General features: G+C 50.9%; 1 protein-coding gene across 2 annotated transcripts; it reads left to right on the forward strand.

The window, feature by feature from the left end:
- The first annotated feature begins 5099 nt into the window (after positions 1 to 5099).
- On the forward strand, positions 5100 to 12892 carry PDCD5 (programmed cell death 5). Of its 2 annotated transcripts, XM_078875790.1 has the most exons (7): positions 5100 to 5287; positions 7495 to 7527; positions 8297 to 8340; positions 9262 to 9323; positions 10045 to 10136; positions 10402 to 10473; positions 11511 to 12892. In XM_078875790.1, exons 1-7 carry the CDS (start codon positions 5219 to 5221, stop codon positions 11556 to 11558), a joined length of 420 nt encoding a protein of 139 aa, XP_078731916.1. In that variant the 5' UTR covers positions 5100 to 5218; the 3' UTR covers positions 11559 to 12892. The 2 variants fall into 2 exon arrangements, with proteins under 2 accessions (XP_078731916.1, XP_078731917.1); XM_078875791.1 differs by lacking the exon at positions 7495 to 7527 and having other exon boundaries at positions 5101 to 5287; positions 11511 to 12890.
- The last annotated feature ends 6774 nt before the right edge of the window (positions 12893 to 19666 follow it).

A 19666-nucleotide genomic window follows, 5' to 3' on the forward strand; every position in this document is an offset into this window, starting at 1 on the left:
AGCAAGCACCTATGAAAGCCGACACAGTACACGAAGGGGTGGGTGGCCAGCAACACGTCTGACTGCCTTCATCTCCCTAGTGGCGATGTTTACACACCCCACAGGCACTCATTTGAGGCTGGGTGAGCCTCGGGGAGACCCAGGACCAGTTGAGATAAGTGACTGGTATTGGCCATGAGCAAGAATCGAACTTGGGGAAACGGGTTTGTAGCGCAGCGCGCTAACCTCTGCGCGATGGTTAATGTACCCACAGTGATAACCAGGGCGGCCTTCGGGGTTCGAACCGCGAATCTCTGCGAATCTCTGCAGATTCCAATCGATCTGCCAGCATTCACCTCGTGCAGGGGTCGGCAACCGAAATAACAAAAATATGTTTTGTTCGAATTCGGGATATGTATATAAAATACCAATAGATATTCAATGCACGTGATGAATACGAGGCTCGCGGTGGCCCTTAATCGATAACGTCACGAAGCCGTTCCTTTGAATAGAGCCGGCATGCGGCTCCGGAGCCGCAAGGTTGCCGACCCCTTCTTCTGCTTGTCGTACGGCTGCTGATGTAGATGCAGAGCAACAACTACAATTAAAATTCAGGTAGTCAAGCTCAGACAGCCGCGTCAGGAGTAGCGGAGTTGTGTATCGCCGTGTTGTCTCCTTCGTATTATTGTGGATCGGGGCATTACGTTGTTATACATTCATACCTGTCAACCCCTTATCAGTGCCTACCTGATTACAGACCAATTCAGACCTTATTGGTCACCCTGTGCTCCTGTCGTAACATAGAATCGGTCACGTAGCAGCATAGTGCTGGCTGCTGGCAGGGAAGGGGATTTGCAGCTAACAACAGCCCTGACTTGACAGCAGGCCAGGTGATAGATAGGCCTCGGCAAGGTAAGGTAAATTACCTTTATTACCGGGTAAAAGGGTAAAGGTAAAGGGTAAAGGTTTCGACATGCCAAGGGGTAAGGTAAAGAGTAGGGTAAAGGTAGCTCTGAAGAATTACCCAGTAGGGTAAGGATAGCGCGAATAATTACCCGGTAAATACAGTACCTTGTTTACCGCTAAAAGTTCCGTGGCGCAATGACGCAGTCCGTGGCCTCCATTTTAAAGTGATGGCGGACCACATGGAGACGGTCCACGTTCTTGAGGTCGAGGTACTAGAGGACGAGGATGCCAGCAACGGCTTTTTTGGGGTTGCTGCGAACAGCAATCGAAAGAGGCAGCGGTATGCATTCCCGTGGGAGCACACACACGATTGGATGGAGGGTGATCCGCATGCACAGCAAGGGAAGCGGCAGTGCGTGCACTGCCGCAAGTGGTTTTTCACCCACACGAACGCGTCGGGGTGGAAAGCCCACCTCAAGAAGCACAACGTGTTCGCCCCAAGCAGCGAGGTCGGGACGTCGGCGTCGGCGAGCCGCCTAATACAGCAAACGCTGAGCCGGCCAGCAATCCCGGATCGCCTCCTGGTAAAGTTTGAGAACGCGGTGGTGGATTTTGTTATCCAAGGTGCAATCTCTTTGCGAGCCGCCGGCAGCGACAAGTTCAAGACCTTGGTCAACACATTGACGCAGGGATATGAGGGCCCATCGACCCGCACCATCATTCGCAGGATTCTCGAGCATCACGCCATCATGCTGCCCATCGTCGGGGCGTTCTTCTCCAACCTGGACGTCGCCATCTCGCTCACCATCGACGGGTGGTCGAACCGCAACCTGAAGGGATTTTGGATGGTCACGGTGCACTGGATCGACAGCAAATCTGGTGCGTCAAAATCCATGCTGCTGACAATCCTCGATGTGCAGTCCGGAAGGGGTGTCGGCAAGCGCATTGGGGCTGCTCTGTTTGAGCACCTCCAAAGCCTCAGGCACAATATCTCGACCAAGCTGCTCGCTGTCACCAGCGACAATGGCTCTGATGCGAACAGTGCTGTCAAGACGTTGATCGCCCTGGTCAACGTGGACGCCGGATATGAGCAGTTGCGGGCTTGCCACCATATTCGATGTGCGGATCATTCCGTCCAGATCGGTGTCGTCCAAGTTCTAAAACTGATCAAGTCAACAAATGCCGAACTGCACAAGGCGCTCTCGTCAATATCAGGTGCAGCAAGGTCGTCCGGCAGTCTTACCGCCGCGAGGCTGAGATCGCCAAGCTCGCCAGCAAGGAGCCGACGCACCAGGACTCGCCGACCAGGTGGCATTCGACGTTTGACATGGGCGATGACGCCATCAAGAAGCGTGTCCCATTGGACATTATCATGGCGCGCTTCCAGGATGTGATCGGTGTCGGTGCTTTATCTGAACTGCAGTGGGCAAACATCGAGGGCGTGACAGCATTCCTGCGAATGCCGCGCCAGGTCATGGCCTCGTTGTCGGTGGACCACAAGTCGACATTGGATCTCGTGCCGGTGATGATGGAGCACCTCGTCCGTCATTGCGATCACGGTGAAGCAGCCCTTAGAGCGATCGATGAGCCCTTGACTGCGACGGGGATGAAGGCCAAACTGGTGCGGTACCGCCACCTACTGGTTCAGGAACCCACCATTGTGGCATCCTACTTGAATCCACAGCTGCCGAAAACGACAGACCAAGACGAGCTGGCTACACTGAAGGCCACAATCTGCTCTGTCCTGCAGCATCGCTACTCGGACGTGCTCACGATCTCGCCGACGGCAGTTGCTGCCCATATGGAGGAGCGGTCGCTGTTCAGCACCCTGTTCAGCAACGTCGGCAACTCCATAGACGACGGCGATGAAGTCGATCGTTTTCTGAGCATGGGCGTCACGACTGCCAGCGCCTTCATTGACGTAATGCAGTGGTGGTTTCTCCGCAAAGAGCTGCTCCCCGCCCACTACAAGATGGCCTGCGACTACTTGGGAGCGCCGGCGACGTCAACTCCCTGTGAACGCGCGAATAGCGGAGCCGGGCGGGAGTTCACATGAGTTCGCCAGTCGCTGTCAATGACGCTTTTCATAAAGTCCATGTGCTTGCGCTCATGGATCACGGCCGGCTGCCTGAAGGTTCCGTCTAACCAGTGTAGGCTCCTGCAAAATCTCTCAAGGGGGGGGCAAATGTCTGGATGATTGATAAGGATCAGGTCCACCCATGCAATGGATAAATTAACAGCTTAAGCATGTAAAGGCAACTTCACTTCTTTAATATTAATGAAAAATAAAGTGACTCTTACAATACATCTTGTTTGTTTCTATACTCACTATTATTACAATCCACTCAGTTTATTTTATGAAAGATTCCACTAGGTGGCGACAAATAATATTGTTGACTGAAACATGCTTACGTATGATGACGTAAGCACGTTAGTGCGAGCCCTCCCGGAAGCCATAGAGAATGCATTAGAGCGCCCGCCGTTCGAAAAAAAACATTTTGAATGTAAGTCTATGGGAACACTCTGGGCGATTCTCAGCCGGAGTGAAATCGCCCAAAAAGAGGCGGTACTCCACAGAACGTGACATGACGCTGATTGGACTATATCCAGAGGCACAGTAACGGCTAGCATAGCTCTGTGGTTGAGATTGGTGGTGCGTCGCCCAATCGCCCTAATGAAGAAACCGCCCCTGCGTCTAACTGGGCCGGAGCGGCACAGGATCTTATTGTCTGTCGTCCGTCCGAGGATGATGGCAATGACGAACTTGATCAGGTTGTTGATGAGATCGCCATCGACCAAGACGACTGGGACGAGGAGGTTATGGAGGACGGTGTCGTCGACAGCCTAAACGCCCGATTCGAGAGTATTCTATATGAATAAAGCGCTCTAACTAGCATTTATCGTTATAAATCTTTTCCATGTTTTTTTAATTACCCTGTAATCGGGAAATTTGTATGGGATAAGGGTAAAAGGTAAGGTAAAGGTAGGCTCGTTCTTTTTTACCTTTTACCTTACCTGCTAAAGGGTAAAAGGTAGGGTAGCGCGATTGTATTGTGGTAAGGTAAAAGGTAGGGTAAAGTTTCTCTTGTTTTTTTACCGTTTAACTTTTACCTTACCTTGCCGAGGCCTAGTGATAGACCAGAGAGGGATCTAGGGAAAGGGTCACATCGAGAACCCGCTAGTAGGTTCCAGAAGGGGGCGTGGCCGGGGGCGAAATGTGACGTCACATCAAAATGCGCAACTTTGAATATAGACAACACGTTCTACTTAATTATATAGACTTGTTTCTCCTACAACATCAGAGTGCAGCGCCACATTAAATACGCACTACAATGACAATAGTTTAAAGCGATTTGAAGCGTGTTTTATTTTTGTGGAGGGGCAGAGCTTCGTGACGTCATATTTGAGGCGGGGTCTGACTTTTTGTGACGCTGTGTGACGAGGGGGGGGGGGTAAAAAATCGTCCAAAATCGCGTGACGTCATTTATGGACGGCCCCTAAACCGTATGGGTTAACAGCTGTGCATTTTGCACGGTCTGTTGTGGATGACCCCCAGTCGCACACCACGACCCCTGGGATCTCGTGCCATCGGGCTCCTCCTCAACTTGCCCGGCTTCGACACTGACCACCAATAAGAGCACGAGCTGCCTCCAAGTCACGTGGCTCGCCCCATTCACAAATCGCGTGGCAGCAACTGCTGCCCCCCCCCCCGCCAGTGACGCAGCGACTGCTGCCCCCCTCACCCACCCCCACCCACCACTCCCACTGCCAGTGACGTAGCGACTGCTGCAGCCCCCCCCCACTCCCTCACCAGTGACGCAGCGACTGCTGCCCCCCTCACCCACCCCCACCCACCACCCCCACTGCCAGCGACGTAGCGACCGCTGCACCCCCACCATTCCCACACCAGTGACGCAGCGACTGCTGCCCCCCTCACCTACCCACCCCCCCACCCCCCACCCACCAGTGACGCAGCGACTTCTGCCCCCCCCACTACCCTCCACCAGTGACGTAGCGACTGCTGCCCCCCCTACCCACCCACCAGTGACGCAGCGACTGCCCCCCCTACCCACCAGTGACGCAGCGACTGCTGCCCCCCACCCACCCCCACCAGTGACGTAGCGACTGCTGCCCCCTACCCACCCACCAGTGACGCAGCGACTGCCCCCCACCCACCCACCGCCCACCCACCAATGACGCAGCGACTCGCGCGAGGCTTATTTTCGTCACACGGTGGCGCTTTCTCATCCTCCACCACCTCGTCGTCGTCTCTCGCCTGCCGCTCGCACGAGTCCCTTCCTCGCCGACGAAGCAGACAGCGGCCGCGTGTGGCATGGGGGACGAGGAGCTCGAGGCGATTCGCCGCCACCGAATGTCGGAGCTGCAGGCGCAGCGCGGCGGGGTGAGAGCCGCTGCTATTGTCGTTGTTGTGTGGGTGGTGGTGGAGCCGCGACGCACTCCGCTAGTCGAGCTCCGTACGAGGCGATGGGGGCCTGTCGGCGTGGGGGGAGGGGGCGGTAGCCTCCTCCTCTCCCGTCTCCGCGCTGTTTGCGACGAGATTGTTGTGTTTGGTGTCGGACGTGGTTGTTGGTGATAGCCACAAACACTGACAATCGCCCGCATTCATAACAATAGAAAGTCACCGGCTTATCCCACGTCCGCTATTCGACTCGTAACTGTCAATATACATACACCACCACTGACAACCACAATAAAATACAACCGCCCATCGCCACTAAAGTGGTAGGGATGTAACCACGGCACTCGTGCCAGGCTAGGTGCACCATGAGGCCAGGTGAAACGTGGAAAGGTCACGAGACAGACCCAGGTGTATTGGTTGACTGAGTGTAATAATGTACAGTACAAAGATCTCCACGTTTAGCCTTAATAGACTGTAGGGGCAAGTGCTGTTAGCGAGCACCTATGAAGGCCGGCACGGCACACGAGGGAGTGGGTGGCCAGCACCACGCCCGACCGCCTTTGTCTCCCCGTTGCCATTTTTGTACACATCGCACCAGGTACTCATTTAAGGCCGAGTCGACTTAGGGGAGGCTCAGGACCGGTTCAGATAATCGTCACTTGTTGATGGCCGTGAGCGGTAATCGAACTCGGGTCGCCGGTTTCTTAGCGAAGCGTGCTAACCGCTACACTCCAGCACATCCCTTCATTCACTACCACTGCCAACCGGCACAACAATAACAGCAGTGGACAACCCTGCATCCCCTGCTGGAGAGAGGGGGGGATCTGTAACCCCTTCATCTCAGCCGGCGAGGGAGATTGCCACGCCTGATTCTCCAACTCTTACCCTGCAAGAAGAGTTCGTCCACCACGTGCGCGCGCGCATTCGTGTCCCGTAGTGAGCTTCAGCAGTGGGTTGATCGTGTGTGTACCCTACTGCATATTTGTGTATTATGTTGCGTGTGTACGTGTCAAACTGTGTCTTGCTTAAGTGTTATTTCGACGGCCAGAAAATAAATACGGTATATGCAGGCTGGAAATATGGCGTATCCATCAGCGAAATGTAAAAGGAATGCCAGCAGGCTGTGTATGTCAACATTAGATCGCCGTTCTTTCACACATTCGGCATACAGCCATGTGTATTGTGCGTATAATGTGTATGGGTAAGAAGCAGTGGCGCAGTGGTATTAATCACTGCTCAAGGAATCGGGCAAATTGAGTTGTTTCCTGGCCACTCATGACATTAGTGACGAGTTATATCTACCAAATAAATGAAACTGAAACTAAACTAACCCTGCCCCTACCTACCCCGTCACGAACCCGCTCTGACCAGTATTGTGATGTATGTAAAAATTACTTCTATTTATAAGGCGTGGATATCCCTTCCTCCAGCAGTGAATTGACAAAGGGCTGAACGTTATTTTTATAGTGTGCATTTTTGCGTGACTTGGCAAAGTCAATTCCGCTTCTAAATATATTAGAAGTGTTTCAATATCATTCAATGCAAACTACTTTTAAAACCTCAAATGTTGTGGATATAAGTGAAAACATAGCCGTTTAGTCTTCCAAAAGAGATGTTTTCTTAATAAACTGAATTTTCAGCTAGATAATTGTATTGCGGTAAACATTGTGTTTACATAATTTGTGATCGTTACATTATGAATAAATTATCTCCTACTTGTGAAATGTATTCCCAGAGGTTGGCAGCAGCGGACACAGATCAATAAACATTGGTAACCTCTGTGAGGTACAATAGCTGTAAGTTAACTATGGCCAGAGGCGGCGACTGTATTTAATATAACATGTATTCACACGTAGTGAGATGGTAGCATTATAATAGTTGTATCTGCTTCGCAGGTTTACTCCAGCTAATGTGTTGACATTTTATGCCACTCGTAAACTTACATTTGTTTTTAAATCGTGTTATATTATCGTCTTCTACCGGCTCGGCTCCATCACCTGTCAGCAAATTTTGGCCCCTCAACCAGTCTCACAGAGCACCGAGCCTGGCACGGAAGCTGTGTGAATGCCACTCGGCAGTAAACGTCAGCTGTAGTATTTGCGCGTGTAGTTTGTGATATGCACCTTCATGGCGGTATGTGTGCAAGAGCATTCACGTGGTTGTGCGTGCGTGTGGGTGCGTGCGTGCAGCAGGTGACGTGGGGTGATTATGGTGACCCTCGCGTACGTCGCATGCCAGTGTGAATTTTAACAGCTTGCTTTTGAATTACAAAAAAATATTAATTTGCAATGTCAAACATTGGCTCTTTGAAGAATTGTGCTTCCTTTCATGCTGTCAGCCCACTCGTTTGGTGTGGCAACTGAAATGGGATGTTCATTGTGGCTCACCACGTGAGCCGTCAATGTAATCTCAAAGTCGCTGGATTTAAATTTGCGCTGTCAAACTTGGTCATTTTGCTTTTTTTCAATTGCTATAAGTTTTAAGTCTGCCAAGGGTAAATGAGCATGAAGTAAGGAGAAACAGTACTTAATCGTGTTCCGTGAAGAATGACTCTTGTTCTGTGAAACCTGGCCATGCCAGTAATGCAGCACAGGCATTTTTTCTGCAATGATTAAGCACTCAGGAGGTAGGGTTTCCCAATTCCAACTCTTCCAAGCAGGAAGCCACTTCCACAAGGAAGCCGTACTGGGATATCTCTCTTCTTACTCAGGTTGCCTTAATTGGGCTCTTTAATTATTGGGCATTTCCATTGAATCTATTCCAATTTAATCTTAAATACATCTAGCATGCGGGGAACAGAAGATCTACAATTCTTGTAATCTGATGATTCATGAATACATTTACTGGCATTAATGTATATTAATTAGCCGAATAATCACTACTTTATTAAAGCTATAGTGCAGATGGTGTTCACTGGTGATGTTTTTATACAGCTTTAATGTGGGTTAATTGGAGGCTGACGGGGAGCTCTTGTTTGTGTTCGTCCGGTAGGCTGGTGGCACGGACCAGGAAGCCCAGCGGGAGGCAGCTCAGAGGTGAGTGTGTGTTTGCACGTGCCACACTGCCCATCGTGCGCGTTGCCTGCACATGATGGATTCTCAAGTCTCATCTCGCTGCGTGACTCGGTAGCCCAGTGTTCGGGCATGAGACCCCTACGTGCAGTTTACACACGAGGCAGCAGCGCTTCTCCCGCAGGGCCTGGTAATTTGTAAGGATGACGGACAGTGGGTCTCATCAGGTGGAAGGTGGATATTGAGGACCCTAAACTTCATGTGTAGGAGTTGGCCATTGTATGCCAGTGTCGTGAAATTTAATTATTATCTGCAACTCATTTGGAAATATTGTCCCTATGACACATGAGGCTGTTAATGGTGAAGTACTTTAAAGAAATTTTATAAAATTAACTTCAGTTTAGATCATATCTGGCTAAATGTTATTCATGGTGCTTGTCTTTGCGTTATATCGCAGTGTGGGGCATTACTGGATCATTGGCTGAGTGTTCTGAAAGGGTGGCATGTGGACTTGACGATTGCAGCAAATTTCCAGAGTGAGAACATAATATGGTAAAGCTCTTACTTATTCAGGATTGTCTAATCCATCAATCCCATTATATGTGGAGAGCAGAAGGTCCGCAGTGTCTATCATTATCTGAGGATTCACAAATACGTTGTATGATTAATGAGCATTGAGATGGGGTTATACAGCATTAATGGCTATTTTAATGACACTTGCGAACTTGTTTTTTACGGGCATTACCTCCAAGGTAATGCTATACTCAGTTTCGGGAATGATTGCCTATAGTGATGGCAATGACAATAATAACTACAGTGATGATGCATGCAGTGATAAGGTGGCTGCGTTGGTTATTGTGGGAACATGGCCCACTGTATTGCTGAGCATTATTTTGATTGCACATTGTCGATGGTGGTGGTGTTGCTGTGTCTTGACGGTCGCAGGGACACTGAAATGCGAAACAGCATTCTGGCCCAGGTGCTGGACCAGTCTGCTCGTGCCCGGCGTAAGTCTTCTCTTCCCTTGCACCACTCTGTGGTCGTATTTACCCACATGTTTACACCTATAACATTAAGTGCCATTTGTTGTATCATTTTAGTTACTTTGATATCAAATAGCTCTTGGCACAGGTAATGCTGCAGTCATCCCAAAACGATGATGACGTGTTAGCTCTTACATCCAGACCGGCTCCCTACTGAGAGGAATCTGCAGTAGGGGCTTTTATCAGTTAAGGTGGTAACGTGGTCCACTGGTACTGCGCTCACTGCTTGGTTGCAACAGTTTGCGGTTTGAATTCACGAGGATGCCCTGGTTATTACTGCGGGTGTAGTAACATTAAAATATGCGCCGCCTGTCTCACAGTGGACGTTAAAGATCATATGACATAATTTTAAACGAGTAGGCCATTGCCTGCTGCAGTCATTGTCAAAATGTGACATTGTTTATCAGCCATCAATCACTCAATTGAGATTACACACAACAACATTGCCCCCTACTGTAAAACGACTAAGAGCCTGTGAAATGCAGTGCTTTAATGTTAGCCTTGTGCTCTATAGCGAGAATACCGAATGTACTGAATTATTTAGTGACTTGTGCAATTGTAACTTGCAACCTAGGTAAAGTGTGGTTACAAACCAACAAGATAATGTGTTCTCTTACCAAACGTATTGCAGCTTTACTGCTGTGATATTCAAGTGGTGCTGTCTGTCTGTCTGCACTGCCCACAGTGAGTAACCTGGCCCTGGTGAAGCCAGACAAAGCCAAGTCGGTGGAGAATTACCTCATTCAGCTGGCGAGATATGGCCAGCTCCCTGGAAAGGTACAGTGCTACTGCCTCCTCATACCTGTGCAGGGCTCCCTTAACGGGAGGTGTGAGCACTATTAACAGTGACTATAGGTTTGAAGTTTTCGTGACTGCAGGGATCCATACTCTTTGGTTCTTTCGGTAAATTCACGTAGGTATAATATAAATAAATTATGAAATAGCAAAACATTTTCTCGCTGTGGTTTTCCCACCTGATGATGATTGCTTGTGTTGCGATCGAAACGTTGTGGAGTGGCGTCAATGTCCGCTGTGTTTTCAGGTGGATGATAAAGGCCTCATCGAGATCCTAGAAAAAGTGAGCCAGCAGACAGAAAAGAAGATGACTGTCAAGGTAATAAAAACTCATCACTTTCATCAGTAACACTATGGCCTTAAAAGGAAAAGACATATATATATACCAGGTGACGTTTCAGGAAATGGCCCTTGTTCATTTTCAAGCTCATTGCCTTACCTCTGCCATTGCCAATTGTCGTGTGCTAACCTTCCGCATGCATGTTAAACGTATTTGTTATGTGGAGGGATAGAGGAAGGCGGTGTATTGTTTGGTTATTTATTTCGATAAATAAGGATATGCAAGGCCAATACTGGACATCTGTAGATATCTGTGCAAAAAAGCTGTATAGCTCATTGCTTTCCTCCAGATAAATAGATATTCTTATTCAATCTACAAAAGTTTGTAGTAATTACCACAATGTAATAAATTGAGGCGTTTATAGTTTGACATGTTGATTTTTTAATTTATTCAAAATTAATAGCGATGTCGAAGAAGCGCAAGGACTCTTTCTTAGCATTCGTTATGCACTGCCGCAATTCAATCTTGCACCACAACAATGTCAACTGCAATTGCCCCGACTAACATAATCTTCATATGGTGACAATGATTTAAGATAGCTTAACTCTCCTAATGACTCAGTTGAGCAAATTAAATCCATTGTTGTCTTGTTTAAACAAAATTTACAGAACAAAAATGCTCCTGCAAAGATTCATCATCTGAATTGGTTTTTATTTTCCCACAAAAGCCCCCTCGTATGTTTATTATATTTTTTACAAAGACAGTTTGTTGTGAAATGATACAGCACGTGTAACTGAAGTCGTTATTCACGAATTTGATATCCATGATTTTGGCATTCCGCGAATCGCATCTGGAACTCTACACAAATGCGAGAGAATATTATGCGAGAAAGTGATGAGATATCGTAATGAGAGAAAGCTTATTTACATATTTACTTAAGATAATACATTTTTTGTGGGCCAATGTTATCTGCGAAATTTGCTATTCATGAGCATCTCTGGAACGTATCCCTCGAAAATAACGAGGGAATACTGTTTACATTTTATGACATCCGCCTCCAATCCTCTCCACCGCAGTTTAACAGAAGGAAAGTTATGGACTCCGATGAAGAGGATGAATACTGATGGCGCGGGACTCTTGGGGTGCACTTGCCCATGCTTATGTATGGCGCCTGATCAAGCTAAGCAACCTGGTGATAGTAGTAATTTGAGTGGATCGGTCATCTGTTGCTAATACTGACAGGTTGTGGCTGTCACTTACAACAACCGTATGCACTTGAGTGTGTGTGGGTGTGTCCATGCATGTGTCTCCATGTACACATGCATGCACACAGTCTGTGTGTGCGCTTATGCCTCTTAAGCTTGACACCTGTCACTGGTGATAAGCCATCATAAACTTGTGTAGGATTGATATTCAATTCATTTTTAGAGAAAGTGTTACAATGGTAAAATATTGGCCTACATCAATAGGATATTCTTTTATTTTAAACTATTAACATTTCACAAGGAAACTATTTTGGGAGATCGTATGGTGTGCTTGTGGTACCTACGTTGTTGGCCATGGGAAAGCATTTAACCTGAAAATTTAATAACCAGGGAGTCGAGGTATGATGGTAAATCTTAGTGCTGCATATCAGGTTTTGAGATGCAAATAATGCCAATTACAAATGTGGTTACCTCAAGTTATAAATTTCCATTTGTGTATTCCAAATGTAACCCAATTTGCAATTAAACCAGCACATGCCGGTGCTCACAAATGCTTGATGGTTGCATCCATTAAGCAAGGTGCTACTACCAACTTTTTGAACCTGTAGACAGCCACGGTCATCACTCAGGAGGTATGTGCAAGACCCAGAGGGTTAACAGGATCGTATCCCCTGCCTGCCTGATGCTCCGCCGCTCGTCTAACTTCAAGCAGCTGTGTGCCGTAAAGGCACTTCACTTGTGCAGTTAGAACTAAACCACACTGCTTGCTATTATGGGGTCTGCTGGCATCCACTAAGTGCCAAGTCTGCAAAGGAAAACGAGAGTCCACATTTAAGGGGTCTTCAACTCAAATGAGGTTTGAGCACCACAGCGGCGATAGACACGAAAAGCTGGGTGCACAAACTGCTTGTGTGACGGGCGTTCAAAATACTGTTCGTTTATTTGTTGAATGCCAATGCTGTTGTGCATGTTCCTGAATTGCATTGTTTTTTGAAATAAACCGTTTCTAAAACATTTGAGTTACCTTCTCCAATATTATATAGCCGACTGGCCTTCTTTGGAAAACTTTGAGCATCACAGCAAGTCTTGAATATACTCTCCGCATGTCATGCCGTTCAATATAAACTTCAATGAGGCATATTCTTGGTTCTTTCGGTAAAGTCACGTAGAAGGGAAATAATGAAATAATAATAATAATATAAAACAATACATTTTTTATTGTTTTATATTAATGTAATAAAAGACTTGACCACGATCTCTGGCTCAGTGTCCTTTATTCGGTCCGTACTGCGTTCCCACACGGCTGTCTCTCTTATTCTCTCTGTGCTGGTTCCGATGTCACTCCAGTCCACATCAGCAGCCCCGCTGCTGTTCTTGTCGCTCTTGCAGCCCCCACAGCAGCTCCGCTGCTGTACTCTCACACAGCTCCCTTGGCTGTTCCTGCTGCAGCCCTGACAGCCTCGTGCTGTCTCGCCTTCTCGTCGCTCCTGCGACTCTTGGCAGCCACCCCGCTGCCCCTCACACACAGCCTTACTGCCTATCTCTATCTGCAGCTTTACACCTCCCAGTAGCTCCCTACTGTTCCCAGGGTTGGCTCCCGCTTCTGACGGTGCCCCCTCGGCTCGTACGCCCGCGTGGCCCCACACCTTTCCATTCACACCCCGACTGACTTCTCCTTCCGGTTTCCCGCTTAAGGACCCCCTACCTTTCACCCACGTCACCTGGCTCCGCCTCCTCGTGACGTCACATCCGGAAGGTCGCTTTCGCCCGCATTACACCACCCTCCCCCATAAAAAAAACCCAGCCGACCTCGGCTGAACAACACCAAAGCGTAATGCGGTGAACCGACCTTCCCCCTTAAAGGACACTAAGCATGCAATATAACAACAAGAACAACACACAAGTAACATCGACGAACGTACGAAAGCATGCGATAAATACGACGGCAAGAACAAGAACAATAACAACATACAATCAACGAAACGTAAGCGATTTGGAACGAGTGCGGGTCGCCGGCCCGTCCCGGACGGTCGGCGGCCCACTTGTAGAACGGGGACGCGATGGAACACGAGAAATGACAGGGGGTAATTCCCCTGCTGCGATTGGAAGTCCACCGACATCTCGTGTCCCTGACGAATCAGTCTTGGTCGTATTCCGCGAATGCGCCTGCAGCGGGGTCGGAAGGGTCGCCGGGCTTGAAGGTACCGCAGCCCTGGCAGGCGCCCTCCGAACAGGCCCACTCCTCCCCCGCGGTGTCACGGTCGGCCTGTCTGGAACAGGTACGACAGGCGCTCTAGCAAGATCAATGGACGCAGGCGGGGAAGAGTCAGAGTCAGCAGCAACAGACCCCGGCAAGGCAACATTGGGAGATGACGCATCACGTAGGGGAGCAACATATGGTTTCAACCGCGACGTATGAACAAACCAACGGCGAGAACCAAACTGAACGCGCGCCGACTGTGGATTGGGAACCTCAATGAGGCGCACAGGACCATGCCAAGGTTTGTGCAATTTAGGAGAGGTCCCCGGCCGCACCTGCGGGCAATGGAGCCAGGCCAGGTCTCCCACCTTCCAGGGGCACTCCCCCTCAGACCGCCGAGCATACCGCTCGTTCCGGGCCTGGGCTTTGGCCGTAGCCACGCGGGCGTTTTCCCGCGCCTCCGTAACCCGGCGAACCGTGTCCCGAATGTATTCAGGGAGTGGTTTACGAGGTCCCTTCACCCCAGTACCCAATTGCACATCCACCGGAGGCACGTTTTCCCGACCATACATAAGGTAAAACGGCGAATACCCTGTAGCCGCATGGGGCGTCATCCTGTACGCCGAAAGCACTCCGGGGATGTGCAGATCCCAATCCGATTGCTGTTCACTCACAGTATGGCAAAGCATGGCAGACAATGTCCTGTTCAGCCGCTCAACCATACCATCCGTCTGCGGATGGTATGGAGATGTCCGTATCTTCTTAGTCCCAAGGCCTGCGCACACTTCAGCCAATAATTTAGAAGAGAAATTTCGGCCCTGGTCCGTGAGGAGTCTCTCCGGCGCCCCCTTGTCCATAATGTACCCAAACAAAAAGGCGTCGGTGATGGCCGCGGCCGACTGATCGGGCAACGGCCAGGCCATCGGCCAACGGGAGAGATACTCAACCCCTACCAGCAAATATTTATTTCCCCTCGCCGATGGTGGGAAGGGTCCCAATATGTCCAGTGCCACCAATTCATTGACTCGAGACACCTGAATCGACTGGAGAGGCGGCACGTAAGGATGTTTAGGCGGCTTACGCCGGGCGCATTCAGGGCACGCGCACACGTGCCCTACGACATCTGTCGCCATGCCGTGCCAAAAATAATGACGTTGTAACGTCAACAAGGTCTTCTGCACCCCTAAATGCAATAGTGTGTCACAATGGAGAGTTCTAATCAACTCAAATCGCAAGGACGTTGGTACCACCACACGCCAGCTTTCCTGGAACCTTTCTTGCCACATAAGCAGACCATCTCGGAGAGCGGTTCGCGGCCCCACAGCCGAACTCGGACTCCCATTGTCCCTCATAGACCGCTTCCGCATGGACAACAACGACTCGTCCATCATCTGTTCCCGAATCCAGACAGACCGCGGCAGATTCAAAACCCCATCAGTCGGTCCCGGTTCCATCGGAGTATCCGACTTCCCGACGGCCAACGTAAGCGGCTGAGGGGGGTTCAGAATCGGCGAACACCTATGCGTCCCCGACGCACATTTACAAGGGCCGCGCCCTGGTAATCTGGAAAGTGCGTCAGCGTTCGCATGGCGCACTCCCTTCCGATGTTGAATTTGGAAGGAAAATTCCTGCAGCGTGTCCAACCAACGTGCCCACTGTCCCGATGGCTGGTCCATTTTAAGTGCATATTGCAAGGCCGCATGATCCGTACGCACAATAAAAGAACGACCGTAAAGGTACGGTCGAAATTGCCGTAGGAAAAAAACAACCGCCAAAAGTTCTCTACGAGTGACACAGTAGCGTGTTTCCGCAGGCGACAAGACTCGGCTACCATACGCCACGACGCGCTCTACGCCCCCTTTAGACTGTGATAATACCGCCCCAATACCTGTGTCACTCGCGTCCGTATCAAGAATGAAAGGGCGATCAAAATCGGGATAATCCAATGTCGGGGCCGTAGCCAATAGATCACGCAGACTCCGAAAGGCCGCCTCTTCCGGCTCTCCCCAAACAAATTTCCGTCCTTTACCCGTAAGGAGATGCAAGGGCCTCGCAATCGTCGCAAACCCCGGCACAAATCTTCGGTAATACGAGGCAAATCCCAAAAACCGCCGAACATCCCCCACAGAGGCCGGAGTCGGCCAATCCCGGACACACGCCGTCTTTTCCGGATCCGTGGACACCCCCTCTGCACTCACAATGTGCCCCAAATAACGGACGGACCGTTGCAGTAGGTGGCATTTCTTTGGTTTGAATTTCAAATTGGCAGAGCGCATCCTCGTGAACACTGTCTCCAGCCGCGTTAAATGTTCCTCAAATGTGCGGCTGAACACAATAATATCGTCCAATATATAAGACACGTCTCCCACTGCAACCCCGTCAAAACGAGCTCCATCAATCTTTGAAATGTAGCAGGGGCCGCATTCAATCCCATCGGGAGGCAGTTGAATTGAAATAACCCCTGCGGCGTACGGAATGCGGTTTTCTCCCGTGAGGACTCGTCAAGGGGAAGCTGCCAAAATCCCGAAGAGAGGTCCAGTGTGGAAAAGAACTTAGCCCCCGACAATGCGTCAAGGGAGTCGTCCATACGCGGCAGGGGGTACGCATCTGCCACCGATATCTTATTCAATTTCCGGAAATCGACACAAAATCGCAAGTTGCCATCCTTTTTCTTAACCAAGACCACAGGAGCGCCCCATGGGCTGTTAGATGGCGATATAATGTCCGCAGCCAACATGTCTTCTACCGCCCCCCGAACGTGTTCTCGCTCCGCTGGACTCATCCGATGCGAATTTAACCGAATAGGGGCAGCGTCGCCCGTCTCAATGTGATGGGAAAGCAACGATGTGCGTCCCAAATCCAAATCGTCGGAGCTGAACACATCCGAATACGTCAGCAACAATTTACGCAGCGCATCACGTTGCCCCACGGACAGGGAAGAATTTTCGTCACATAAGGTAGCGATCCAACGATTATCCGAACCCCTTGGCTCGGAAACACCAGCGACCACTCCCCGGCGATGCGGACAATCGTGCGTCGCAAACGCCGTAGTGGCATGTGCCACAACCGTACCGGCCGGAACACGGATGTTTTCCACCCCCGCATTAAGCACCTGTAAAACCGGTAATTGATCCGGCCGGACGATGGTCTGTGCCCCAACTAACGCCAATCCCGTTGTTATCGTGGCGGATGGTGACAACAAGACCCCTAATGCTCCTAGCCGATTGGGCAGGGGCTTCCGATACCGCAAGGGTATAAGCATCTGTGAACCAGGTGGGATGTCCACAGATGCGACGGATAGCGCCTGCACCTGTACGGCCGAAGCAGGTCGCCCCCAGGGCGACGGCAGAAACGAGATTCGACGGCCCCCCGGCAATTCAATACAATTCTCATTGATTTTAATCAAAATGGGCATCTTAGCCAAAAAATCCGTGCCTAGTAAGCAAGGAACCGCCAAAGATCTCGATATTAACACAACGCCCGAAGCCGACACATCCCCTATAGATATCTTAGCATCCACCTGGCCCACGATACCCATACTACCCCCGTTCGCAGCGACGCAAGACCCATAAACCGGACGCACAGCCCCCGGCGGAATGCCCAACAGATGGAAAATGACATCCGATATAATAGTCGCAGACGCTCCCGAGTCGACCAAAATGCGCACGTCCACACCTTGTATGGACCCCGGTACAGTGGACGAACCCGTAGCGGCCGCGACAACTCTCCGTGCCAATTTGCGCCACTGCGTAACTGAATGACAAGGCCCCGTCGATGGCCTTTCTTTAACAACAACAATAGGATCGCGCAACAAAGGTGGTGGGTGAGGTGTAAAGCCTTGCCGAGTGTCTGGTGCGTGCCGACATGCCTGTTTCGGAGGTTCCTTGGTCGGCTTGTCCGGTGTTGTGGGCTCCTGCTGCGGCGGACCCGGGAAGCGGGCCCAGCAATCTTTGGCGTAATGGCCCCTACGGCCGCAGCGGAAGCAATCGGCCTCGTTGCGCCGAAGCGCAGGTCTTGCATCCTGGCGGCCCCGTCCCGATGGCGTAGCGCGCGGCCCCGGCCTTCCGCGTCCCGACCATGGAGAGGAGGCAGCCGTCAGCTCCTGTGGACCCCGCTCATCCGGCACATAGATCGCCCTTGTGGGGTCCCACCCCATCGCGCCTCCTTCCTTGACGGGCCCACCCGTCCATGCCGCCACTTGCTTCCAGCGACGGAGATTAAACTGCGCATCCAGACACTTTGCTGCCGCCCGGGACGTGAGCTTCTCATGCCCACACACAGGCATGGGGATCCCCAGATCCCGAGACAGCTCCAGCATTTTTCCCAATATGAGAGGCTCGAGCAGATCCTGTGGCGTGTCAGGATATGCTGCCATGGCCAGCTCCAACACCGCACCCCTGAACGCCACGGGCGATTCTTCGGGTGCTCGTTGTCGTTGAGCGAATCGCCGATGCGCGTCGTCAGGTGGCTCATAGGCGTCGGCCATTTCCTCAAAAACTCCACATAAAGTCTTCTTCTTATCGGCCGTTATGGAACGGAAAAATCGAACAGATTCGTCGTCCAGTAGAGTCGGCAACACTTCCAAGGCCTCCGCATCGGTCCATCTTGCTGAACGAACCGCCGCCAAAAATCGGCAGGCGAAAGCGCTCCAATCGCCCCCGATAGAGAATTCCTTAACTGTAGTAAGGTGGCGACTCCGACTCCTCTTTACGCCGTCTTCCAATGATGGTTGTTCTGGAGGCAAATTCAAAATGGCGTCGGCCCGCGGCGTGGCCAAGATGGCGGTTTGGCGCCGCGGAGCGCGCAAGATGGCGTCTTCTTGCCGCGTGGCCAATGGCGGCGGCAGGGCAGGCAACGTGGCGGCCCGTGGAGCACCTTCTCGTTCCATCGTCGTCCTTGGCGTAACGAGGTGACATAGATGCGCCAGGACGTCCTTGAGTGTCTCCAGTTGTTCTGCCACCTGTTGCCATCTTTGGTCAGCGTCCGATGTTGTTGACGGACCCGCCATCGCGCCGACATCTTCCACGCCCGTCCCCGTGCTCGCCTCAGCAGGGCTCTCCTCCACCACCCCAGCAGAATCCGTGGTCGGAGGGAATTCGTCGTCGTCGGACGAAGAAGCCGATGCTGGCGCCGGGGGAATTTTCTTCCTTACTTGCTTAGACATGCCGTTTCACTTCTGACCCCAGTGTAATAAAAGACTTGACCACGATCTCTGGCTCAGTGTCCTTTATTCGGTCCGTACTGCGTTCCCACACGGCTGTCTCTCTTATTCTCTCTGTGCTGGTTCCGATGTCACTCCAGTCCACATCAGCAGCCCCGCTGCTGTTCTTGTCGCTCTTGCAGCCCCCACAGCAGCTCCGCTGCTGTACTCTCACACAGCTCCCTTGGCTGTTCCTGCTGCAGCCCTGACAGCCTCGTGCTGTCTCGCCTTCTCGTCGCTCCTGCGACTCTTGGCAGCCACCCCGCTGCCCCTCACACACAGCCTTACTGCCTATCTCTATCTGCAGCTTTACACCTCCCAGTAGCTCCCTACTGTTCCCAGGGTTGGCTCCCGCTTCTGACGGTGCCCCCTCGGCTCGTACGCCCGCGTGGCCCCACACCTTTCCATTCACACCCCGACTGACTTCTCCTTCCGGTTTCCCGCTTAAGGACCCCCTACCTTTCACCCACGTCACCTGGCTCCGCCTCCTCGTGACGTCACATCCGGAAGGTCGCTTTCGCCCGCATTACACTAATATGTAACCAGGAGGTTCCTACCAGTAATATTACGATTTTAATGCATTTTAATGGACAATGCTCGATTATTTATAACAAAAATATATAATGG

The sequence above is a fragment of the Lampetra fluviatilis genome, chromosome 42, assembly GCF_964198595.1.
Source record: "Lampetra fluviatilis chromosome 42, kcLamFluv1.1, whole genome shotgun sequence".
NCBI lineage: Eukaryota > Metazoa > Chordata > Hyperoartia > Petromyzontiformes > Petromyzontidae > Lampetra > Lampetra fluviatilis.

Bases quoted from the DNA above. Each gene is read 5' to 3' on its own strand.
- PDCD5 (XM_078875790.1), top strand. From the start codon at position 5,219: ATGGGGGACGAGGAGCTCGAGGCGATTCGCCGCCACCGAATGTCGGAG. The intron at 5,288-7,494 runs GTGAGAGCCGCT...GCGTGCGTGCAG, and splicing joins TGCAGGCGCAGCGCGGCGGG to CAGGTGACGTGGGGTGATTA. The intron at 8,341-9,261 runs GTGAGTGTGTGT...TGACGGTCGCAG, and splicing joins CAGCGGGAGGCAGCTCAGAG to GGACACTGAAATGCGAAACA.